This window comes from Abramis brama (assembly GCF_963993115.1).
Source record: "Abramis brama genome assembly, chromosome: 1".
Taxonomy (NCBI): domain Eukaryota; kingdom Metazoa; phylum Chordata; class Actinopteri; order Cypriniformes; family Leuciscidae; genus Abramis; species Abramis brama.
This window is the reverse complement of record NC_139963.1, coordinates 60805392-60832236: the sequence shown is the minus strand read 5'-3', so window position 1 is coordinate 60832236 and position 26845 is coordinate 60805392. Positions and strand designations below refer to the sequence as shown.

At 39.9% G+C, this 26845-nt stretch overlaps 1 protein-coding gene across 1 annotated transcript in view; it reads right to left on the bottom strand.

Annotated features, from left to right (window-relative positions):
• Positions 1 to 1427: 1427 nt before the first annotated feature.
• LOC311077832 (sucrase-isomaltase, intestinal-like) overlaps positions 1428 to 26845 on the bottom strand; it is a 68268-nt gene continuing 42850 nt past the window's right edge. The window contains exon 48 of the mRNA XM_084106470.1: positions 1428 to 1592. Coding sequence (XP_083962596.1) covers positions 1512 to 1592 — 81 coding nt within the window. The 3' untranslated portion in view covers positions 1428 to 1511. The remainder of the gene's footprint in view (positions 1593 to 26845) is intronic.

Sequence of the window (26845 nt, the reverse complement as noted above, 5' to 3'; positions counted from 1 at the left end):
AAGCTTTCAATTTAACTAATCAGTTTTCTTGTGATTAATTACGTTTGGGTTAGGGTAAATATCTTAAAATGTGAGATCTTTTATGTAAATATCTGTGAGATATTTTTTCCCCACATTAATTTTACACGTCTAGTACAATTATGTGGTTTTGTTTTATTAATACAGTGTATATTTATTTCGTTAGTTCAACAGCTGCCCACCTGCACTGTGAACAGCGTTGGTAGGGCACTGCTTCCCCCTCCTGAGGCACCGGACGGTTTGCCAGAATCTCTTCGAGGCCGACCGATAGTCCTTCTCCATGGCCTCACCGAACTCCTCCCAGGCCCGAGTTTTTGCCTCCACAACTACCCAGGCTGCCTCAGGAGTCCCATAAGCCAACCAGGCCCGATAGGACTCCTTCTTCAGCTTGACAGCATCACTTACTTCTGGTGTCCACCACAGGGTTCGGGGATTGCCGCCTAGACAGGCACCGGAGACCTTACCGGAGACCAGGTTTGGGGACCAAACGATTTCTTCTCTGCTCTTTGCGGATGATGTTGTCGTGCTGGCCCCATCAGACCAGGACCTTCAGCATGCGCTGGGACGGTTTGCAGCCGAGTGTGAAGCGGCTGGGATGAGAATCAGCACCTCCAAATCCGAGGCCATGGTTCTCAGTAGGAAAAGGGTGGTTTGCCCGCTTCAGGTTGGTGGAGAGTTCCTGCCTCAAGTGGAGGAGTTCAAGTATCTTGGGGTCTTGTTCACGAGTGAGGGAAGGATGGAACGGGAGATTGACAGACGGATCGGTGCAGCTTCTGCAGTAATGCAGTCGCTGTACCGGTCTGTCGTAGTGAAGAAGGAGCTGAGCCGCAAGGCAAAGCTCTCGATTTACCGGTCAATCTACGTTCCTACTCTCACCTATGGTCATGAGCTGTGGGTCATGACTGAAAGGACAAGATCCCGGATACAGGCGGCCGAAATGAGCTTTCTCTGTAGGGTGGCTGGGCGATCCCTTAGAGATAGGGTGAGAAGCTCGGTCACTCGGGAGGAGCTCAGAGTAGAGCCACTGCTCCTCCACATCGAGAAGGGCCAGTTGAGGTGGCTCGGGCATCTTTTCCGGATGCCTCCTGGACGCCTTCCTGGGAAGGTGTTCCGGGCATGTCCCACCGGGAGGAGACCCCGGGGAAGACCTAGGACATGCTGGAGGGACTATGTCTCCCGGCTGGCCTGGGAACGCCTCGGTGTCCCCCCGGAGGAGCTGGAGGAAGTGTCTAGGGAGAGGGAAGTCTGGGCATCCCTGCTTAGACTGCTGCCCCCGCGACCCGGTCCCGGATAAGCGGAAGAAGATGGATGGATGGATGGATGGATGGATATTTATTTCTTGATTTACCCCAAAAGAATGGAAGTGGAGTGTGACAACCAGAAATAAAGACAAACCACATCCTCTTGACTTTAGATTTACCGCTTTATTACTACATTGGTAAATTAAGGTAAACAATCATGTGATTGCTCTTTCCGTAGACTGGTGTCCGAGTCTAAGCCGAGTTCCAGGTGTTTGTGAAAGGCTTTTCAATGGTGTGAGATTGTGATGTTGCATCAAACTGCAACTCCTGAACCTGAGGGAGAGGAAGAGACAGAGTTTATGATGAAGTTTACCAGACAGAATGAAAGCTAATCTACACACTTATGGTCAACAGTTACTACACAAATCTGCTTTAAATGAATATTTCACCCCAAAATGAAAATGTACTGGAAATGAACAGGTCTTCTAAGATGTAAATGAGTTTGTTTCTTCATGGGAACAGATTTGGAGAAATGTAGCATTACATTACTTGCTCAGCAATGAATCCTGTTTTATTTATTTTTATTTAAAGGGCACCTATTATGCCCCTTTTTACAAGATGTAATATTGGTCTTGGGTGTCCCCAGAATGTATTTGTGAAGTTTCAGCACAAAATACCCCACAGTTCATTTATTATAACCATTTGAAAATGTCATTTTTGGGGCCTGTTTTAAAAAGAGCTGTTTTGGTGTGTACCACCTTAAATGTAAATGAGCTGCATATCCCCGCCCTGCTGGACCCAGATGATGAAGAGAGTCCGGCACAGAATAAACACGAAAGAGAATGGACTAAACGTCTCGGAATGGTTATTTGATACATTTATGTACTTACAAAGTTTTAATCGCGACCCCTTTGCAATTATGGACTAACTAGAATGGTGCTGTTGCGTCATGTTGACATTACTTGTCGTACAGGTGCTTATGTGGCAAATGTGAGAAGATGGCTACAGAACCAGAAAACATATGCTGCAGGGAGATAGACGTACGCTACTGTCTATGGAGATAGAGCTGACCTTAATTTATTTACATTTGTAATTGCTGCAAAAAATGATACGTGACATAAAACTGTCTGACGTTGTTTGTTGTTAATAAATAGCTTTAGACGCATTTGTTGTTAAACTAGCTGACATTGATTGAAATTACTATTTGCTCAAAAATCATAAAATACACTTACTTCTTCTGGAGGTGACGTTGGAGCGCGAACAGTAGGCAACGATCCACACTTGAGGATTAACTTTAACCCTCGTTCACTAAACAGTCAGTCAGAAAATGATTCACGCAAACATAAACGTATTTAGGAAGTTTAAGTGGCGCCTTTTCTTCATAAATAAAATCCATCCGCTGCGTTTTCAGTGGCTCTGATGTCAGTGAAGACTAGTATGTCCATTCTTACATCCCACAACAGAACAAACGTTACTCTTCTTAGGAGACATTACCGGCTGTCGTTGAAACAATGGAGGATGGTGTACAGATCACCGAGGGCGGGGTCTATGCCAAAACCAGATTGTCAATCAAACCGCATCGGTGGAGCTTAGCGCAATTCTACGTCACAGTGAGAGCAATCTTAGAACAGGGCGCTGACGCCCAGCCCCCCTGCTTTTTTCTTCTTCGATTTTCTGGCGAGGTCCAGTCCAGATCTCTTCTTTTATAATCTGAATTTTAGACGTCTTCATCATAGTTAATATAAGGCACATGACTGCTATTTCAATATCACGTGTACAACTGCTGGTCCCAGCAAGTGTAGTCCTGCTATTCCTGTACAAGCATGACTATGCCTAGTCAGCGGCTTGTTCTCCGAAGATACAACAGTTCCTTTGTATTTGTGGACAACGACCCTTGTCCCTGCTCTCTCATGTGATTTGAGAAAGACAGAGATGAACAGCAACCTCTTTATTCAGCAAAATATTTTTAGATGGTTAAATTTGTTAGTAACCAAGTCAGCTCGTCGGCTGCATCTCGAGTTACAGATTTCTTATTGTGACCCTTTCTGGGTTGACGTCGAGTTGGAGGTGCAAATGAAGCGAAGGAAGTGCCACTCTCAGGTGGACCTCCCTCAACTCCCAAAACACTTTCTAAGTTCATTATTCATTATATTATACTTTTGACAAATACAAATAACATGTTCTACTGATTCCTCTAATCCACAATACTCACATAATCCTGTTGGATGTTTATTTATTATTTGTAAGGTTTTATTCAGCATAGTATGCCCAACCCTTAATCTTGTTAAAATATTTTCCTCTTTGGTGCTTCTTTTAGTTATCCTTACTACCAGCTAACACAAATACGTGACTATTACGTAACTGCAACGTAATCTGGTGACCAAACTTTCGTCGTAATCGGAAAAGTAAAATTCCTGGATCCGTTGCCACGACGTAACTTTGTAACGTTGTCAGCAGTTGTGAAAGTGTGTGAAAGTGTGTGAAACTGTAGATCGTTGTGTAAAAGAAATGGCAATACTGCCTCTCATAAATAACATGAAGACTTCACAAAGCAAGTCTTACAATTAACAGCCTACACTAACACCTGTTTGATCGATCTGCAGTGTAAAACAAACAAAATCAAACGAAGATTACAACAGAAATGCAAATTAACACATATTTGCAAAAAGAAAAGTGAAATATGTTCTGCAATAATATTGGCATGTTATGCAATTCATCCTCATAACACATCTGTAGCTTGTCAGATGCAAACAAATGGATGGTAATAAAATGCCATGATGCCATCACAATGTGTAATGACGTGAGTGAAGTTACGTTTCTTAGTTTTCCTTAGCTTGGCAAGCCAGACCTACATCAAGATGTTAGGTCTGGAAACTCACCATAGACGTGGTTTAATCCGAGGGGCGGGATAAACGGCTGTCTTTCAAATTCCCTCTGCACGCAATAGGACAGCGCTTAAACCAACCAGAGCGTTTTCCCAACAGCGGAGCCTAGTTGATAGATTCAACTTTTGCCATATCTGGCCGGCAAAACGACGAACACATCTTCCTTTTTTTAAGAATGACTTAAGTGCCGTTCAATGCTCTTTTCTCGAAGAAAAACTTAACTCCAAGTCCTCCAGAGTCGCGACCAAAGCCGATTCGAAAGACCGTTGTTCTCCAGCAGCCGTCATTTGTTTTCAAGTGGCAGCCGTCGCAACTCTGTCGTCATATGTTAAGCCCGCCCCCGCCTACTCTATACAAGACGTGATTGGCCTGACCCAATTTAGGTTTTTGCAGCTAGAAGGTCTATTGAGAGTTGCTAGACCCACCTGGCTGCGAAATACATTTTGCTGCCGCTAGGGTGCGTCTAGATTTCTAGGCTAAGGCTGCGTCTCATTTCTCTGTCTTACCCCTTACTCTTACCCCTTCCCCTCGGTTTTGCGCGTTCATGTGAGGGGAAGTGGCGTCCCAATTCTTATTTTGATTAAGGGCTAGGGCCAAGGCGTAGGGCTACATAGCCCTTGAAACGAAGTCTGCGGAGGACCACACTTGAAAGAGAGGGGTAGGAATTTCTCAGAAGTGAGTCGCACAAATGTATGTATTTTCAGCAGTTTAATGACACTCGTGTTTTATGATACCTTTAATAAAATGTTCAAGCGGTTTTAATTGTAATGTTTTTGTTTTGAATCACTAGTTAACCGCTAGCTAGCAGCTATGCGCTATTTGCCGTTTGCTAATGTTTTGCTTATGGTGTCGCCGGCGCCGCCGTTAAATACAATGAAACAATGTCTTTGACTGATGGCACACAAGCGTGCAAAGATAAAGAGAGACCAGGCAATCGATATCACAACCCGAGACGACGGCATCTTCGTTTGTTTATGTCAACGTGTATCGCCTCTGTTGACGTAACGTTAGCAGCCAGCTAGCGGAAAGGGAAGATGACGCAAACGGTAATCGAGTGGTGTCTCATTTCTTAGAGAAACGTTCTTCCCCCTACCCCCCTTCACTCGGTATCGAAGGGCAAGGGGAAGATGCAGACAAAGGGGTAGGGGAAGGGGAAGGGGTAAAACAGAGAAATGAGATTGGCCCTAAGTTTTCCTCTCTGTTTGCCATGATTTCGCAATCGATGAATATTAACTTGTGGGCGTTTCACGGACTATTTATGGGCAACTATGGGCGTGACATGAAGCCGCAAAAGCTGCGCTTTATTTAGAATTAGAGCTTAGATGGGGCCCAACAAATCAAGCCCGTCCCTACCCGAGCCCCGTTGTGTCCGAGCCCGGCCCGGCCCGACATAGTTCACTGTAATTATGAGCCCGAGCCCGATTTAAACCCGACCATTTTTAATATGTGGGCCGTTGTAACCAGGGGCAGCGCCAGAATTTTTTTTAACGCAGGTGCTGCTGTGCTAGATCATTTAGGCTACAGGGGGGAGCTGCGCAGTTATACATATTATATAAATACTATTAATAGGATAAATGAGCAAAAATTGGCTACTCAATATTAAATATTCAATTATTTTAATTATCACAATTAAAGTTTTAATTTTATTAAATTGAACAAGCACAACATTCAGCATTCAATCAAATATTCTTAAAGATTAATTATTATTAATAATGTTACTTCAACATATTGTTATTTCAACATAATATGTATGTGAGCAACAAGCAAGATGTGCATTTGTAAATTCTGTGACAGCGCGAGTTTCAAATGGTGTAGGTGACCGCGGCGCACCGGCGACTAATGATTATTTGTCTGCTAAATTGCTTTAGCCAATTGGTTGATGAAAAATGTATTCAAATTAAAATACAATTTATACTAAACGAAATTCACTTTAAAGAAAAGCTTTCTTCAAAACAAAACTTAACAAACTTGAAACTTAAATGTGCTTATTCAATGGCTAAAACAGGTATGCTAGACTCTCTTTTTGAACAAATTGCACATGTAAGTTGAAAGGCATTTGTTTGTGCATAGTAAAACATATCTGTAACATTTATCACGTTCATAATTGTGCGTGCATTTATTAACTAGAAAAATGCATTTCCGGAGGAACTGCAAAGTGTGCTTGCTCGGGTGCAGTGCACTAACGTTAGGTAGTGGATAGATGCGAGATGCGAGAAAAAATGCGAGAATGCGAGAAAAAAGATGTAAATTGTATGCATGTATTTTTCACGTTTATTGCGTTATTTGATTTTTAAAAAAGATAATAAAAACACTTGCTTGTCATATTTATTTACTTTTTACATTTATATGTGAAAATAAAAGAGAACAAAACACTACACAACACATTTTTTTATTCAAATATAGATATAACGGTATATATAAATAAATAACCAGGCATCTGGTCTTATAAATGATTGTTTTCTAACTCGCGTGCACCGTTGCCATGGTGACATTTTTGTTTATTTTTCATTCGCGCTCTATCGCCTTATCATGTTGGATTGTGGGAAATAGTGTCTTAGCAAGTGTACATGTACACTCGAATTCAGAGAGGATTGTGGGTAAAAGTAGTGAAGAATGTAGGGAATGATGTCGTTCACTCAGAATTCGGACACCACTACAAAATGGCCGACACCCTAAATAGTGCACTATATAGTGGATAGGGAGCAATTTCAGACACAGCTTTTGTCATCATGGAGAGCGCGGTTCACGGTTGCATAGCAACGACAGACGCCACAGGAGAACAAGAGCTTGTGGAAAGGAGACAGCGGCGCGCTCACGCTTTCCACTTGTTTTTACACATCTAATGTGCGTTCCATTCGACAGGGTCCATACGCAGTGTTCACTGCTCCCCTACTCCCCGAGCACGGTATATCAGTTGAAGTAGACTTCACTGACAATACCCGCTCATTTGAAACGCCCTGCAAATGTCATCAAAGAAAGTCAACGACGGAGTCGCGCAGATTATGAAATAACATAAATATATATAGGACTACATTCATATTTTAATTTTTATTATTATATTATATATTTACAATTATATTGCACTATTTTACAACTACCTAAAATAAAATCACTTTACTTCACAAACTAGCTAAGCTGGCTGCATTCACTGAGGTAAATTATAATCATCAAAAATAGTATATGTAATATTCACAACAATAACCGTTAAAATACTGTCATTTGTATAACAATGGCGAAATGTATGAATACTTACACAAATACGTAAACTCCTCCATCGTTAGTTATGACCGTTCTGACTGGTGATGACGTGATGCGCGAAATGACAGTTGCGTGATCATCGCTCTCCACTTCCTGTGAAGTGATGTATCGATGTTCCCTTATTCCCTATGCCGTGCGCAGTGCCCTTCGAACTGAACATGTTCGCTCCCTTTGGATTAGAATCTCACTTAAGATGGCGGAATACCCTGTGAAGTCCACTTTGCAGTCCACAACGCACCTCTAGAGCGACGTTGTTGATTGTTTGAGCATGTGACTGCGCGTTTCTCCTTGTTTTCTATTGTTATGCGCAGCATATTTCCCGTGCGCACAAACACAGCCACAGACAATGAATTGTTTGTTCGGTTAGCGAAGAAGAGCATGATGTATTTTGTATAAAGTGTTGTTTTGTTTTTTTGTTATTAACTGCTTTGAGAACTGGAAATGCACAATTCATGCATACAAATCTGTATATATTAATAAATACAGATGATGATTAAATTAGACCAATGCAAAAAACGAAATTCATGCCTGCATTTATTAAGACAAACCTAGTAAAAACGAATACAGTCTATACACTGACTTGGCTGCTCTGTGAAATGTAATACAACAGTGCCACCTACTGTCTAAATGCATTAACATTAAAAGTGTGAGGAAACTCTTGCATAGACATAGGTAAATGGGTTTGTCTATTAGCCTGAAATAATTTTTTTTTTTTTTTAAATTCAGATCTTGTGCTTCCTCACATTGGAGTCCCGAGTTCATGTATAAAGTTTGGTTTCGATACGTGACAGAGTTCCTGAGATATGGACGACTTCCTGTTTGGCGACTACGCCGCTGATTTCGTTTGGCTGTGACGGGCAAACGCTTCCGAAAATCAAAAATCCTTCTAGTAACTTTTGTGAGGCTTGGTCCAAGGATCATGTACGTCCAGTTTCGTGAAGTTCGGACCAAATTTGTGACCTGTGAAACTTTAGTTTGGCTTTCTGTTCAATCCACTATGGCGGACAAACGACATGGACTTGTGATGTCATCTTCGCGAGCAACTTACACCGGTACTGACCGGATGTTTTAAAGTTGGAACGGTGTCTCTGTCTCAAAGGGCCTAGGCGCAGGAGCTGACCAAATAGCTGGGGGGGGGTTGCCAAATGATGTAAAATTTTGGATTTTTAAAAAAAAAAATGTATCTTGTACATCCTCACATTGGAGTCTTGAGTTAATGTACAAAGTTTGGTTTCGATACGTGACAGCGTTCCTGAAATATGAACTACTTCCTGTTTTGGCGACTACGCCGCCGATTTCGTTTGGCTGTGACGGGCAAACGCTTTCGAAAATCAAAAATCCTTCTAGTAACTTTTGTGAGGCTTGGTCCAAGGATCATGTACGTCCAGTTTCGTGAAGTTTGGACTAAATTTGTGACCTGTGAAAATTTAGTTTCGCTTTCTGTTCAATCCAGTGTGGCGGACAAACGACATGGACTCGTGATGTCATCTTCGCGAGCAACTTACACTGGTACTGACCGTACATTTTAAAGTTGGAACGGTGTCTCTGTCTCAAAGGGCCTAGGCGCAGGAGCTGGCCAAAATTTTTCTCCTGGGAATAATAATAATAATAATAAGAAGAAAACTTAAGAAGAACAGTAAGTGTGCTGCTTTCAGCAAGCACACTTAATTATTATCTCAATGAATAATGCGACAAGGAAGAAGCATGTTTATTCAGAAATAATTGAATGGATCGGAAAAGTAACAAAAGAGGACATCGAGGGCTGAGGCTGACTACTATCATAATTTCTGTCATGGCAAGACTGCTTCATGTGTCTGTTCATCGTCGAAGTCCCCGTTTTTTTGCTGTCATAGGCGAGCAGCGTGCCGCATTTAATGCACGAGACAAAGTCAACACATATGTTGTCACTCCCCACGACTAGTTTAAAAAGTTTCCATACCTCCGATTTTACTCCAGACTTGCTCAAAGTTAATTCTCCTGTTTAAATTTTTTCTTTGCTTCTTCAAGCACTTAAGCTACAAAATAGTACAGCACGCACAGAGACTGCGAGTGCGAGTGGACGAGACGCTGCGCATGACACGTGACGTGCTTTATCAAGGGCCTGACCCGACCCGGCCCTGAGGACAGTGGTGGGAAATATCGGGCAGAGAATCTAAGCTCTATTTAGAATTGATTGTGCAGCGTTTTAATTGGAAAGTTAGTTTACATATTTATATAAGCAATAACCATTGGGGAGCGTTCTATAGTTGGTAACTATTTCTATGTTAATATTAAAACGTTTTGGGAACATTATTTTATTGTTGCAAAAAAATAAAAAGAGCATTCCTAGAGCATTATTATTTAGTTCCCAAAACAATAAAAAGACAGGAACCAAAAACTAACGTTAGGGGAACGTTCTGTGTTTGCTGGGAAGCCCCAGAAGCAAACGTAATACTTGGCTTTCAGAACTGAAAATTATTGAATTATTCCTGAAGCAAGAAGAATCAGCAGACAATAAAATTGGACAAAAACAACAAGCTGTTGATAAAATTATAATGAGTTTAATCCATCATAACTTGAAGTATAAAAATTCATAAAAATTAAAAAATAATGAGACAGATCTCTGAAAATCACTGAACGAGTTACAATTAATATCAGATTCATGTCTCTGTTGAAAGTGTTACAGCCTCTTCTTCAGCTTCTGAACATGAAAGTGTTTTTTCCAGTGTAACTTTTCTGGTGCTCTTCTTCTGAATGAGAAGACAGAAGCGATCATGATGTTTCATTCAGCAGGTTCTGGATCACTGGCGTTCTCTCCGTCCTCACCTTCCAGATGCTTTCTGGACGTTCTGCTAAAAACAACCAAGTTTAATTTCTTACAGACATGATGAGAGAGGAATAATTAATATTTCAGACACTGAACTAAGTTCTAAGGCTAATCACATGTTGAAAAAAAAAATAGTGACTGTGATCATGTAACTAAAGATTGTCAGGTTTTGTCAAAGCCACAACAACACAACAAACAAAACAAATTTAAAATACCTAGTAATGCAACAACTAATTGATGAAATTGCTGCAGGAAAAGTGCTTCATATTCAGCGCTTCAAAATAAACTCTTAAACATACAACACATCATACAGATGCATGTGCTGTTTACTCTGATGTGGTGTTCCCTTTTGTGTAACTTATTAACCTTTATTTAACCAGGCAAACCACTGTAGGACAAGCTCTTATTTTCACCAACAGCTTGACAGAAATAAAATCATACATTACAAAACACACACATACACATTCATTTAAAACATTTACAAGCTGTGATAAAAACACTCACTAGTAGTTTATTAAATGCAGAGATTGAAATAAATGATTGTAATTTCAATGACTTTTGTAGCACATTCTTATATTTAATGGTTATATCCTTATCAGTAAATGTTAGAAAGTCATGTGTGTATTTCCATTTTCCTTCAATGCTTGTCCCGAGAGCGAGTGAGTCTCTGTTCAACTTTACAGAACGAGCTCCAGGACCTCAAGTTGATGAAGAGCAATAATTCTGACTAAAATATACATTTGTTTATTCTACATTAATCTACATTGTTCATAGAAGATTAACATGAAGGGTTTAAAACCTACATTTAACGTCTATGAAAACAGAAACTGTAACTAATGTGTCATATAAACAGAGATGAGTTCTAAAACATTATCAATAATTCTAATAACATGCCAGATGAGATGGACTTGGTAATTGCGATGATGTATTCATAGTTTTGTTTACTTTTCTGAAAATACATATATTCCAGCGAATATTCCAGCATATTCCATTCTCTTTACTCTTAAGCCCACCGGCAACTATAGTTGCCGCAGTGTATAGTTGTCATTTTCCTTTTGTAAATATTTTTCTAGATGTTGTCCATATTTTAATTCTCAATGACATGCAAGCAAACAACCAAATAAAGGATTTCAAGAAAAAAAAAAGGTATTTACTTCCTTCCTGTCACATGAGGCTGTTAAATTCCTACCCCTACTTCCAGGAAGCATGGCGAAGGCAAACCCTCCCAAAGAAAGGTCATTTTCATGTTACTAATAAGTATTTTTTGTTGACATATATATATCTACATAATCATGAAGGTCTCTAGAATCATCCAAACAAAACAAATCTTACAAGAGATCTATAGTTTTTTGTATACTTGGTCAAAAGTCCAAGCGGCAACTATAGTTGCCGGTGGGCAAATGCCTTGTAAGTACATATATCATGGGAAAATGGGATATACTGTGTTAATAGGTTAATAAATCAAGGTTATTGTTCTTGTTTAGTGCATAAAAATAACTTAAAATGACATCTCTACTGTTCATAAATTGTCTGTATGTACTGTTATTTTTGTTATTTGTAACTTTTAAAGTTACTTTTTGTCAAAGTTTAGCAGTTTTTGTACTGAAAAAAAAAAAATGCAATAATGTTACAGTATGATTAGAATCAAACCTATGGAAGCTTGTTTCCGCCACTGAATGATAAATAAATAATAATAATTGCGATATATCAAGTCAGAATTGTGACTTTTTTTCTCAGAATTGCGAGATATGAAGTCGGAATTGTGAGAAATAAAGTCGCAATTCTGAGATATAAAGTCACAATTGCGATATACAGGTGCTGGTCATATAATTAGAATATCATCAAAAAGTTGAGTTATTTCAGTAATTCCATTAAAAAAGTGAAACTTGTATATTATATAGATTCATTACATGCAAAGTGAGATATCTCAAGCCTTTATTTGTTATAATTTTGATGATTATGGCTTACAGCTTGTGAAAACCACAAAATCAAAATCTCAGAAAATTAGAATATTACATGAAATCACACAGTAATTACACAGTAATCCCATGGTCATTGAACCAGGTTTTGGTTATTTTGGCAGTGTGGGCAGGTGCAAATCCTGCTGGAAAATGAAGTCAGTATCTCCATAAAGCTTGTCTGCTGAAGGAAGCATGAAGTGCTCTGAAAATGTCCTGGTAGATGGCTGTGTTGAGTGGACAGCACAGTGGACCAACACCAGCCGATGACATGGCTCCCCAAACCAACACAGACTGTGGAAACTTCACACTGGACTTCAAGCATCTTGGATTGTGTGCCTCTCCATTCTTCCTCCAGACTCTGGGACCTTGGTTTCCAAATGAGATGCAAAATTTGCTCTCATCAGAAAAGAGGACTTTGGTCCACTGTGCTTTATTAAATCCAGAGTCAACGCAGCCGTCTACCAGGACATTTTCAGAGCACGTCATGCTTCCTTCATTTTCCAGCAGCATTTGCACCTGCCCACACTGCCAAAATAACCAAAACCTGGTTCAATGACCATGGGATTACTGTGTAATTACTGTGTGATTTCATGTAATATTCTAATTTTCTGAGATTTTGATTTTGTGGTTTTCACAAGCTGTAAGCCATAATCATCAAAATTATAACAAATAAAGGCTTGAGATATCTCACTTTGCATGTAATGTGTCTATATAATATACAAGTTTCACTTTTTTAACGGAATTACTGAAATAAATCAACTTTTTGATGATATTCTAATTATATGACCAGCACCTGTATAATGTCGCAATTGCGAGATATAAAGTCGCAATTCTGAGAAATAAAGTCGCAATTGGGAGATATAAAGTCAGAATTGCATGATATAAAGTCGCAATTGTGTGTTATAAAGTCAGAATTGTGAGATATAAACTATTCAGACGTAAAAAAAGTCTTTTTTTTCCTTAGAATTGGAAAAGAAAAGATGTCAGAATTGCGAGATATCAACTCACAATGTGTTATAAAGTCAGAATTGTGTGATATAAAGTCGCAATTGCGAGAAAAAAAGTCACAATTCTGACTTTATAACACACAATTGCGACTTTATATCTCGCAATTCTGACTTTATAACACGCAATTGCGACTTTATTTCACGCAATTCTGACTTTATATCTCACAATTCTGACATTATAACATGCAATTGCGACTTTATTTCACGCAATTCTGACTTTATATTTTGCAATTCTAACTTTATAACACGCAATTGTGAGTTTATATCTCACAATTCTGAGAAAAGATGTCAGAATTGCGAGATAACTCGCAATTATGTGTTATAAAGTCAGATTTGCGTGATATAAAGTCGCAATTGCGAGAAAAAAAGTCAGAATTCTGACTTTATAAGACACAATTGCGACTTTATTTCACGCAATTCTGACTTTATATCTCACAATTCTGACTTTATAACACACAATTGCGACTTTATATCTCGCAATTCTGACTTTATAACACGCAATTGTGACTTTATTTCACGCAATTCTGACTTTATATCTCACAATTCTGACTTTATAACACGCAATTGCGACTTTATTTCACGCAATTCTGACTTTATATTTTGCAATTCTAACTTTATAACACGCAATTGTGAGTTTATATCTCACAATTCTGAGAAAAGATGTCAGAATTGCGAGATAACTCGCAATTATGTGTTATAAAGTCAGATTTGCGTGATATAAAGTCGCAATTGCGAGAAAAAAAGTCAGAATTCTGACTTTATAAGACACAATTGCGACTTTATTTCACGCAATTCTGACTTTATATCTCGCAATTCTGACTTTATAACACGCAATTGCGACTTTATTTCACGCAATTCTGACTTTATATCTTGCAATTCTGACTTTATAACACGCAATTGCGACTTTATTTCACGCAATTGCGACTTTATTTCTCACAATTCTGACTTTTTTTCTCACAATTGCGATATATCAAGTCAGAATTGTGACTTTTTTTCTCAGAATTGCGAGATATGAAGTCAGAATTTTGAGAAATAAAGTCGCAATTCTGAGAAATGAAGTTGCAATTGCGAGATATAAAGTCGCAATTCTGAGAAATAAAGTCGCAATTGGGAGATATAAAGTCAGAATTGCATGATATAAAGTCGCAATTGCATGTTATAAAGTCAGAATTGTGAGATATAAACTATTCTGAGGTAAAAAATAAAATAAAAAAATGTTTTTCCTTAGAATTGGACTTCATCTCACAATTGTAAGTTTATATATCACAATTCTGAGAAAAGATGTCAGAATTGCGAGATGTAAACTTGCAATTATGTGTTATAAAGTCAGAATTGCGTGATATAAAGTCGCAAGTGCTAAAAAAAAAGTCAGAATTCTGACTTTATAACACAATTGCGACTTTATTTCACGCAATTCTTACTTTATATCTCACAATTCTGACTTTATAACATGCTATTGCGACATTATTTCACGCAATTCTGACTTTATATCTTGTAATTCTGAGAAATTCTACAAATTGAAAGTGTGCCACTTCATTTCTGTCTCTGTGTTCTGTGTTGTTTCTGATTTTGAGGATGAATTTTGTCCATTGATAAAATTCATTTGATTCTAATCATAATATAACATTACTGAAAAACAGATTCAGTACAAAAAGTGCCTAAACTTTGACAATAAGTAACTTTTATTATTATAATTGGGATTTCATAATATGTAGATATGAATACAACTGGAAAAACTTGTGAAAAGATGTCGTTCAGTTAGTCAAATAGCAAATAGTTCTGCAGCCATCTACTGGTTAAAGTGATAATTTGTTACTTTTAAAACAGCATTTTCCAAAAGATGGGCAAAAATCTTACACTAAACCATGTCAAATTATCCATGTTATCCCCATCAATGAAAGTTAGAAATGTGGGTCAAAAAGACCCTGAACAGCGCACAATGGTTAAGGCAAATGGATTTGTTGTTTGTTGTGTTATCATATTCAAGAGATTATAAGCTAGATGCAGTTTTTTTGGGTTTGCATCAAATGTTCTTCGACTTTTATACATAATAAATGTATTTATGAATAAAGATTGATCTGTTGAAAGCAGTTATTTTGAGATAAATGGCAAATGTTCTCCTCCTATTCATATTTTACATTGAGGGGGTGTATACAACATATTTGCCCACCGTCAACTATAGTTGCCGCACATTCAAATATGATTTTCAATAAATAAAACAAAAACCTGGGTAAAATAAATGTTGAACATGTTCACATAGGACACTATTAACACGATTATATGCATGAAACCATTCAGAAAAAATTGGGCACAAATGGGTTAAGTATAACACATAAATATTTTAAAACTGTAGTTTTAAATCTTCAATCTAGTGCTGATTTAAAAATGTTAAATAAATATGTTGGTTTGCCAAGTATAAGTTTTCCTACCCCTCACAAACACAATCAAGCCTTCAAAAAAAGGTTTTACCACCCCTTTAAAAAAGGTTGCAAAATGTGACCATTGCAGTCTAGAGCCCTGTATAGTGCTTTATTTCTGCTTTACATGAGCGCCACCTACTGTCAGAGAGCGAATTTGTGTTTTTTGCATTAATCTAAACTAATAGACAAATGAGATATTCCTGTTGGTTGAACACGAGTTAATCGATACCAATCAATCAATAAAGTGTCCTGTGATCACCACACACCGGCTATAGGTGGAGAGGAGAGATTTGGTTATAGGGAGATGTGTGTCTAACTTACACAGAAGAGACTTTGTTGCTCAGCACATGAACATAAACTACTTACTGTGATCTCAGACTAAGGTGATGTGGTTTCTCCACTGCATGGATCTTCATGTGTAGCTTCAGGCGAGTTTTAAAAGAGAAACTCTTTCCACACTGATCACACGTGTGTGGCTGCTCTCCGCTGTGGATCCTCTCATGTATTTTCAGAGATGATGAGAGACTGAATCTCTTGTCACAGTGTGAACACTTGTAAGGTTTTTCTCCAGTGTGGATTCTCTGGTGCTGTTTTAAATGTGCAGCTGTAATAAAAGTCTTCTCACACTCAAAGCACATGTACTCTCTCACACCAGTGTGAATTTTCTCATGTTTATGTAAACTACAGCGCTGTGAAAAACTCTTTCCACACACAGAACATGAATGCGGCTTCTCCTTCGTATGAACTCTCAGGTGTTTCTTCAGGTCTGATGAACAGATAAATGTTTTCCCGCATTGATCACATGGGAACGGCTTCTCTCCAGTGTGGATCTTCATGTGAACATTAAGGTTTGAAGATCGACTGAAACTTTTCCCACATTGATCACACTTAAACGGCTTCTCTCCAGTGTGGATCCTCATGTGAACATCAAGAGTATCTTTGCTTGAGAAACTCTTTCCACACTGATCACACGTGTGCAGCTTCTCTCCAGTGTGGATCCTCTCATGTGTTTTCAGATTTGATGACAGACTGAATCTCTTGTCACAGTGTGAACACTTGTAAGGTTTTTCTCCAGTGTGAATTCTCTGGTGCTGTTTTAAACGCTCTAGTAAAAGTCTTCTCACACTCAAAGCACATGAACTCTCTTACACCAGTGTGGATTTTCTGATGTTTATGTAAACTACAGCGCTGTGAAAAACTCTTCCCACACACAGAACATGAATGCGGCTTCTCCTTCGTATGAACTGTCAGGTGTTTCTTCAGCTCTGATGACCTAAGAAATGTTTTGCCGCACTGATCACATGTGAACGACTTCTCTCCGGTGTGAATCATCATGTGACATGTAAGATTTTGTTTACATGAGAATCTCTTTTCACAGTGATCACATGTGAACGGCTTCTCTCCAGTGTGAACTCTCATGTGAAGCTGAAGACTTTGTTTGGCTGTGTAACTCTTTCCACACTGAGTGCAGGTGAAAGATTTCTTGGCTCTTCTTTTCTTTAAAAAATTATTTTTAATCTTTGACCGACTCAAAGGTTTTTCTCCAGGTTTGACATGATGTTCCTCCTCCACTTCCATCAGGTCTGACATGAAAGAAAAATGTATTAAATTAAATTTTCGGTACATATAAATAATTTAAAGAGAGAAATATAAAGTGAAAGGACAGAAAAGTGAGCCCTGATGTAATGGTAGAAAGTAGACAATTGCTATAAAATATTATGATAATTTGATGCCTTTTTATAAATGTATTTGTCCTTGAAAACTTTCCATGAATGAGGTAAATTTATCTTCCAATTATTATTTTTAAAACATTGACACAAATCCCATGTTTCTTTAATGTCTGTAGAAATTTCAAAGCTCAAAGTGTAGAGTGTCAACGTTACTGTAAGAAGAATGATGATATTTGACAAATACAACTTTATCAGTAACTTGGTGTTTACTATGTTTATTCCTAAAAAATAATTTTGTAAACTATGTTGAAAATGACTATTGAACCAGATATAAAATAAATGTAAAATAAAACAGATAAAATAGTATTTAGCTTGATCTGATGTTGACAATCAATATAAAAATGTCTCAAACCTCCCTTTACTGACCATTTGTTGAAGAAAAAACCCAGAACATTCTGACCATTTCATAGTTGAACTGTTTATCTAAATGTGATGAAGTGCTTGAATGTTTCTAACATGAATGTTCTTCAGCATCATGAATGAATGAAGAATAAACACCAACCTCTTTGTTCTTCAGGATCTTCAGTGTGTTTCATTCTGCAGGGTTCTGGATCACTCATGTTCTCACTGTCCTCTTTAATAAACTCAGTCTTTGCAGATTTCAGCTCTTCCTGATGCTCTGATGCTCGTCTTCACTTGTAGCTGATGGGAATTTACAGCATTTATTGGAGAATTACAGAGGGAGGAGCTTCACTGACCATGTGATGGATGTGGGAGGGGCTTCACTGATGATACAATTGGTGTGGGAGGAGCTTCACTGATCTGCCCAAAATCTAAAATATATCAGTTACTGAGTTTGTTTTTATACTAAATGGCACTTACACACACACACGCTCATGCTCTCTCTCTCACACACACACACCCTCATGCTCTCACACACAAACACATACTCATGCTCTCCCTCTCTCTCTCTCACACACACACACACACACACACACACACACTCTCTCTCTCTCTCTCTCTCTCTCTCTCTCACAAACACACACAAACCCTCATGCTCTCTCACACACAAACACATATTCATGCTCTCCCTCTCTCACACGTTAATGCTCTCTTTCTCTCTCTCTCACACACACACAAACACACGCTCATGCGCTCTTGCTTTCTCTCTCTCCCTCTCTCTCTCTCTCTCACACACACACACACACACACACACACACATTTTTTAAAAATATATATTTTTTCTTGTTTTTCAGGAAAACTGTGTAGAGGCTTCATTTAACGGATAGAGAAACAATTGGCTGTGAATTGGACTCTGCTTCGCTCTGCTCTGACAGTTTCAATTAATAAAATAAATAATATGTGAAAATACATTGTTTGTTGTGAAGTTATTCCCCCTGCATGATTCCTGCAGAAGACAACTTGCAAAGTCCTGTATAATTGCATAATTGCAACAGTCCTGCAGGAACTTTGAATATTATATTTTAAAACCTGATTAATAAAAAAATAATTCCTGCATATTTTCCTTCATAAAATTCCAGCAGACATTTCTTCAGGAAAATGAGCTGAAAATCCTATAGGAAATCTGCATAAATGTCCAGCAGGATTCCTGTAGGTTATTTTTGTAAGGAAAGCCGGGTGAACACAGCCGGTAAAGTAAACATAGCTTAGCTAAGTTAGCTGGCTACGATTTCAGTAATATCAAAGATCCTTGCTCCTTATCAACTCTCTGGTAATATTCCATTCACAAAATAAGACCAAAAGTACGGTAAAGTTAAATCTTACTTGTGAAAAGTAATCCCCCGAGCCCTATTTGCGATGGTCCGTCGAAATTAGCATGAATATGTAGTGATGTGAAGCACTGTATCGGAGCTTGATTCATAACCACGTGATCTGTGATGCCCGAAGCTTCGTTTCCACACACAGTCACGTGACTGCTTAGTGTTCAGACAGATTCAAAAATAGCGCAAACCACTTGCAGGTTCCAGTATTGTGCCTGTTATGTGCTATTCACTTTCACACTGAGTTGCTGCTAAAAATATTCTACACTGCACACTCTTCATATCACAGTCCTGCAAAGATGGCAGAATTTACTCACATTTGCCGTCCTGCGGCAATACATGAGAGCAGTTTTAGACCAAACACATGGTGACTGCGTGCGACCTGGACCGCATCAGTGAATGGTGAGATGTTTTACTAAATATATGTATCCTGTCAGAAGAATTGCGCGATAACTTAATTATTTATTTTTCCATCTGTATCATATCAGTGATCTTTTGTGGGGTTTTACGCATGCGCAGTTGTTTTGGGCGTTGAGGGAGGTCCACCTGAGAGTGGCACTTCCTTCGCTTCATCTGCACCTCCAACTCGACGTCAACGCAGAAAGGGTCACAATAAGAAATCTGTAACTAAAGATGCAGCCGACGAGCTGTCTCGGTTACTAAAAAGTAAAACCATCTAAAAATTTTGTTCTGAATAAAGAGGTTGCTGTTCATCTCTGTCTCTCTCAAATCACATGAGAGAGCAGTGACAAGGGTCGTTGTCCACAAATACAAAGGAACTATTGTATCTTCAGAGAACAAGCCGCTGACTAGGCATAGTCATGCTTGTACAGGAATAGCAGGACTACACTTGCTGGGACCAGCAGTTGTACACGTGATATTGAAATAGCAGTCATGTGCCTTATATTAACTATGATGAAGACGTTTGACTATAAAAGAAGAGACCTGGACAGGACTCTTCGCTCTTCCTTGCAATCTCCAGTCCGATACGCCAGCAGTTATCGGATGCAAGAAGCTTTAAAGGGGGGGTGAAATGCTATTTCATGCATACTGAGTTTTTTACACTGTTAAAGAGTTGGATTCCTATGCTAAACATGGACAAAGTTTCAAAAATTAAATTGTACGTTTGAAGGAGTATTTCTGTGCCAAAAATTGTCCTTCCGGTTTGCCACAAGTTTCAGAAATTTTTTTTCGAGTATGGGTCTGTGTCACGTAAGATGGGGCGGAATTTCCTTATATGGGTCCTAAGGGCACTTCTCCCGGAAGAACGCGGGCGCGCGCGCACTCGTAGAACAGAGCGAGAGAGCGAAAGCAGTTCGCCATAATAGCGCAGTACGTTACCTCATCAAAGCGCTCTGCTCAGCTTTTGGAAGTCAATGTCACCAAAGAAGTGGGTTTTTGGTTGCCAGGGCAAGACAACCCTGCACAGATTCCTAAATAACCCAGCGTTAAGGGACCAGTGGATGGAGTTTGTTTTTTCAGAGACTGTTTGTTTTTGTGCAAGACTGTTTGTTCCCTGCATTTCGACGATGATTGTTTTATAAACAAAGCCCAGATCGACGGATTTGCAGATCGTCTAATGCTTAAGGATCGAGCAGTCACAATGATAAAGGTTCGCGGTCGCAGGCGGTGAGTAAAACGGTTCAAATGTCTCTGTGTGTTGTTAGCTCGGTTAGCACAGCTTGAGCACACCGCCCACACGGCCCGCCTCCAGACGCTCGTTTTTTTCCGGAAAGACTCGGTACAGCCTATCTTTCTTTTATAAATATAATAAACTAAAGACTTTTTGGAGATATGAAGGATGCAATACTACTCTATAGGTACTCAAGATTAACAGAAGATTGAGTGAAAATGAGCATTTCACCCTCCCTTTAAGCCTAGCTGGTATTTCTCTGTTAAGTTAAGTACTCATTTTGAATCTGTAACAAGTATTCTTTTCATTTGATTCTTTAATAAATATTGTTAAACATTTATTATAAATCATCTGACTGGACCTTGGATTCTTGAGTACGTGTCACATTCTTCTATCTGGATCAGGAAGATCCTAACTGGAGGAAACGACAAGAGGGTGAGCATTCTTTTGATATAAGAATAATCACTGTGAGAGTTGATTGATTAAAAAGCCTAGCCAAAGAGCCAGCTTACGACAGGGTTATTGTTGTATAGCGAACACGGTTGAAGAGTACCTAAAAAGGTAGACTTATACTATGAAGGGAAAATATATTATCTTTATAATCTTTATTATCCATATAATAGAATACAAATTTGTAGAGACTGATTGCCTAACTCTTGAGGGCACGACTAAAGATAGGCTCTTTAGTTACCGCGGGATTATCCATATGTCCTGGATAGGATGTAGGATAATTTGGAAGGGTATTAATCGTGATAATACTTCACATGTGGGCTTGTCTGTCTTAATTTGTAAGACCCGGAGCAAAAAGAGAATTTAATCAATCAAATTGGATGACCCAGAAAACTTCGCAAAATTTAATAGAGGAAGCTCTATTGATGAAAAAAAAGCGAAACCGGGCGGCAGAACCAGAGAGTCTCTGTAAAACCTAAAAAGAATCCCTTAGTATAGGGAAACAGTTTCCTAGTCTGCATTTCCAACTAAATGACTCAAATGGCTCAACTACCACCAGATTTAAATATATGTCCAGGTCCTCAGCCGGAATCCATTTACCGAATCACTATAACAAAACGTGATAATTTTAAGAAGCAGAAAACTGCTAAGGAAAAGGATGAAGGATGGTATATAGGAGATTACGAAATAAATAATGGACGAGAATTCATCTGCACTTCAGCAGCAGATGTAAGGGCCATTATAGGACGAATAGATGACAATAGAATGAAAGGGGACAAAATTAAAGTTCATTTTGATCCAGGGATGGAAGTAACATACAAACCAACCACAGATTCTAGTATAGAAGTATACTATGGTAAAACGAGAGTGATGTATGATGGTACTGCGATGCCTCAGAGAAAGCGCAGGGATTCCCATGATACAGAAATTTATTCTTCTGATATAGAAAGACCTGGTCCTAGCACTCAGAGAAAATTAGACTTTCAGGAAACAAGTCCTGAATTTCAGTACATACCACTGGCAAATTAATTAGTGCATACTATAAATATTATAAATAAGTCAGTCCACACAAAAAAATAGAGGTGAGGATACAGTCACCGAGGGTGAAGAAACTGAATGGGATGGTGAAGAAAGTGTAGTGTTCCAGTGGGACGAACCCATCCCACAAAGAAATAGAGTTAATTACAAAAATTCGAGACTATTATCTCGAGAAAGAAAAAGTAGTAGCTATGCTAGGGAACATATAGATCTAGCAGGGAGAAAAACTCGAACAAAACCAGGGCATAATCTGAAAGAGAGAATCAGAAGAGAGGAGCCTGAGTACATGCAGAGGATTTTCCTAGCGGCCACAGGGCCAGCTGCTGATGAAATTTTGGATATGCCTAACACTAGCAGAAAGGCTAAGCATGATATGCTTGCAGAACAAAAGGACTCTTGTCAAAAGGCTCTATCGTTATTACTCAGTTTGACCCTGTCGGAAAATAGAGGACAGAGTGGTAGGGACCCTGTTATGGGTGATATATTTGAACTCAGAAAAGAAGTATTAAAGGAGTCAAATAACCCTATATATAATAGGAGACCTTTACCAGAAACTTCACCAGAAAATGAAGTAGGTAGAGAAGATGACTGAGGTGGTCTGAGGAAAAAAATGAAGGACGAAAGCCCAGAGGGGGTTTAGGCATAAACTTGCTGAAGTAGCAGCCTCCTCTGTAAAGACAAAGAATCTAAAAGGAAATAGTCCTCAGTTCAGGGGGGCCTATAGGGAACAATGTGACTACTATGAAGAATCTGAATCATGTGAGTCCTCTTCCTCGGAAGAAGAATATGACCCTAGGCCAGCAAGGACAACTAGGGTGAGACCTAAACATAATATAACAGCCACAGAAAGGGGGATGTTTAATGGGATGAAACTAGATTTGAAAGATAACATGAGAAGCTGCCAAAAAATTGTGGAGCTAGGAAAGAGACTTAATATCCATGATGAAGATATAGAGCTGATGATTAATCAACTAGTAGGATTAAATCTAAAAATTGATGATATTTCCCTTCACCAGAAAATCATTTCTGGGGTAACTGCAAAAGAAAAATATGAAAAAGGACTGAGAGAAATAAAGAGCACAGGGGTACTAATATTCTGCAAGAATAGAGCCCATAAGGGCAGAGAACCAATACAGATAGTAAAAGAACTGCTGAAGTTTGAAAAAGATCTTCCAGGTCTGACCCCGTTAAAAACTTGGGGAAAAGAGACTGACTGGGATGAGTTACAAACTTTTGCAGTAAGGTACGATAGGCGGTCCAAACAGGAAGCTGAGAGGAAGGGAAATCAAGAGCCAAATAACCTAGCGAGTTACAGGCAGCAAGGTCTAAGACGATCAGAGAGGCTCAGAGGAGCTCAAAGCCGTGATGCCCAACAAAAGCCCAGATATTTTGAAAAGCCCAAAGGCCCCAGAGAACAAAGGGAACAAGTCAGAACAGCTGGCTATCAGAAAAGAGGCAGATCTCAGAGCCGAGGAAGGCAGAGAAAACCTAACTCACTACAAAGGCCAGCATTCATAAAAAATGACAATAAACCGACTAGCTCAGCATATGTCTCTAAAGATGGCTGGGACAAAATGACTCCAGACCAGCAAAGCAGAGTCAGGGAGCAAAGGGCTAAACAAAAATCAGCTGTAAAAAACCCACACAGTAATGAACAGTCTAAGGGGCCGATCACACCTGACGCGTTTTTTGCAGTGAGAGGCGCCTATTTTCAATTGGTTTCCTATGGCAGCGAGCGTTCTGCGCGCTGTTTATGCGCCTGCTGCGCCTCGCGTTTTACCGCCCGCTGCGCCTTGCGTTTTTGAAGTTGAAAAAATCGCGTTTTTTTCCACTGTCCAATCGAATGAAGTGAGAGGCGGGCCTTCCGTTTAAGTGATGAAAGCGACAGTTGTTTTAACGCCAGTAGAGTGCGATGATAGAGGATAAACTTGTGGTGCTCTCGCGGGTTACCAGGAGCTTAACGACTTCACGAACCGTAACTACCACAATGTTAACAGAAAGTAAATAAAGGTTATAAAAGGCTGATTTGACGTTTACTTGACTGACAGGACAGCTGTATCATTAGTTGCCTAGCAACATAAAAAACGCAGCGCACTGCTCATTCTGTGTAATGTAAAGTGCTGTGCACCTCGCGTTTTCGAACCAGAAAAACGCGTCAGGTGTGATCGGCCCCTTAGACTTCAATAAACAACCTCAATCTGCAACCTCAATAAACAAGCTACAGTTAGTCCAAAATGCCGCCGCTAGAGTTCTAACTAGATCAAGAAAATATGATCATATAACACCAATTTTATCATCGCTACATTGGTTACCTATAAAGTTCCATATTAATTACAAGGTACTGCTACTGACTTATAAAGCCCTAAACGGCTTAGCTCCAGTCTATTTAACCGATCTTCTATCGCCCTATAATCTATCGCGCTCTTTAAGATCACTAAATTCGAGGCTTTTGGTCATACCTAAGATATCCAGATCCACCAAAGGAGGGAGACCATTTTCACATTTAGCTCCAAAACTCTGGAATAGTCTTCCTGATACTGTTTGTCATGGGCTATGTTCCATTCAGCTTAAACACTCCCAAGAAACTCCAGGACACAGCTGATTCATTTCCATGAAGTTTACTGGGAATTTTGTGAAACTGCAATACAGTACAATGAGATGTCAATATTATTAATCAAACCCAGATACACAGTAACAGTGTAAATAGCACAGCTTAGCTAATATAGCACTGTAGCCTAAATGATAAACGCAATCGAGCTAGTAAAAAACCAACAGCAATAAACAAAGCTAACTTAGCCTACTCAATAATCTTACAAAATTAAAATAAGCAGTAACCTAATGTTTAACAATGATAAATACTCACAGACGTTGCCTTAGCAAAAAGGGAGAAGGAAAAGCGATCGACTCAGAAACGGACGATAGAGCTCACGCTTTACTGTAGCTGATTATCGCATGACGGTTTCACTTCCTGTTTCCCTACGTGCACGGGTACTGCGTTACTATGGTTACAAATATAAACAAACCACACTGAACTACTGAAACAAAGTAAAAACACATTTCAAGCGGCATGACACTGTTCGTTGCTTAGACTCGCTCTCCCAGTTTAAAACTAGATTAAAGACGCATCTCTTCAGCCAGGCATTCATATAATACTTTTAATCTTACAGTTAAATCCGACCTCTAGTTCATAAACGCCAGAGGAGAACTGGCCCCCGACTGAGTCTGGGTTCTCCCAAGTTTTTTTTTTCTCCATTAGGTCACCTGATGGAGTTTTTCGGTTCCTTGCCACTGTTGCCTTTGGCTTGCTCAGTTGGGGATATATGGGGATATTTAATTTAATTAATCAATCAACAATACTATTGATCAGCATTACCAAACGTGGACGTTCCACTAGAAACAAACATTGATGTATTGTTTTAATTTAATACTGTGAAGCTGCTTTGATACAATCTATGTTGTGAAAAGCGCTATATAAATAAACTTGACTTGACCTATCCCCTGACCCGAAGGCGCAGGGAAGCAACCCTTGCTATAAGCAAACCCACACCAGCCCGCCGCCTCTCACCATGGGCAACTCCAGAGTGGTGAAGAGTCCATCCTCTCTCAAGGAGTGTGGTTTCAGAGCTCAAGCCGTGCGTAGAGGTGATCCCAACTATCTCTAGTCGGAATCTCTGAACCTTACGCACAATCTCAGGCTCCTTCCCCGCCAGAGAGGTGACGTTCCATGTCCCTAGAGCTAGATTCCGCTTCCAGGGATCGGGTTGTCTAGGCCCCTGCCTTCGACTGCCCCCCGATCCACTTAGCACCAGCCCCTTACGGTCCCTCCTGCAGGTGGTGGGTCCACGGGATGGTGGCCCCACGTCGCTCCTTCGGGTTGAGCCCGGCCGGACCCCATGGGGGGAGGCCCGACCACCAGGCGCACGTATACGTAGCCGGGCGACGTCACGGTCCTCGAATTTATAGGCATCATACGTTTTTTTTTTAACCGCTCTTAGTCTGACCCGTCACCTAGGACCTGTTTGCCTTGGGAGACCCTACCAGGGGCATATAGCCCCAGACAACATAGCTCCTAGGGTCGTTCGGGTACTCAAATCCCTCCACCAAGGTAAGGTGGCAGTTCAAGGAGGGGTTAGAAATAAAAACCCTTGACCTCGACTGGGAATATCGCCGGACGGTGGAAGGAATACTTCGAGGATCTCCTGAATCCCGCCGTCACGTCTTCCATTGAGGAAGCAAAGGCTGAGGGCTCAGAGGCGGACTCGTCCATCACCCAAGCTGAAGTCACTGAGGTAGTCAAGAAACTCCTCGGTGGCAAGGCACCGGGGGTGGATGAGATCCGCCCTGAGTACCTCAAGTCTCTGGATGTTGTGGGGCTGTCTTGGCTGACACGCCTCTGCAGCATCATGTGGCGGTCGGGGACAGTGCCTTTGGACTGGCAGACTGGGGTGGTGGTCCCTCTTTTTAAGAAGGGGGACCGGAGGGTGTGCTCCAACTATAGGGGGATCACACTTCTCAGCCTCCCCGGGAAAGTCTATGCCAGGGTACTGGAGAGGAGAATCCGGCCGATAGTAGAACCTCGGATTCAGGAGGAACAGTGTGGTTTTCGTCCCGGTCGTGGACCACTGGACCAGCTCTATACCCTCTACAGGGTGCTGGAGGGTTCATGGGAGTTTGCCC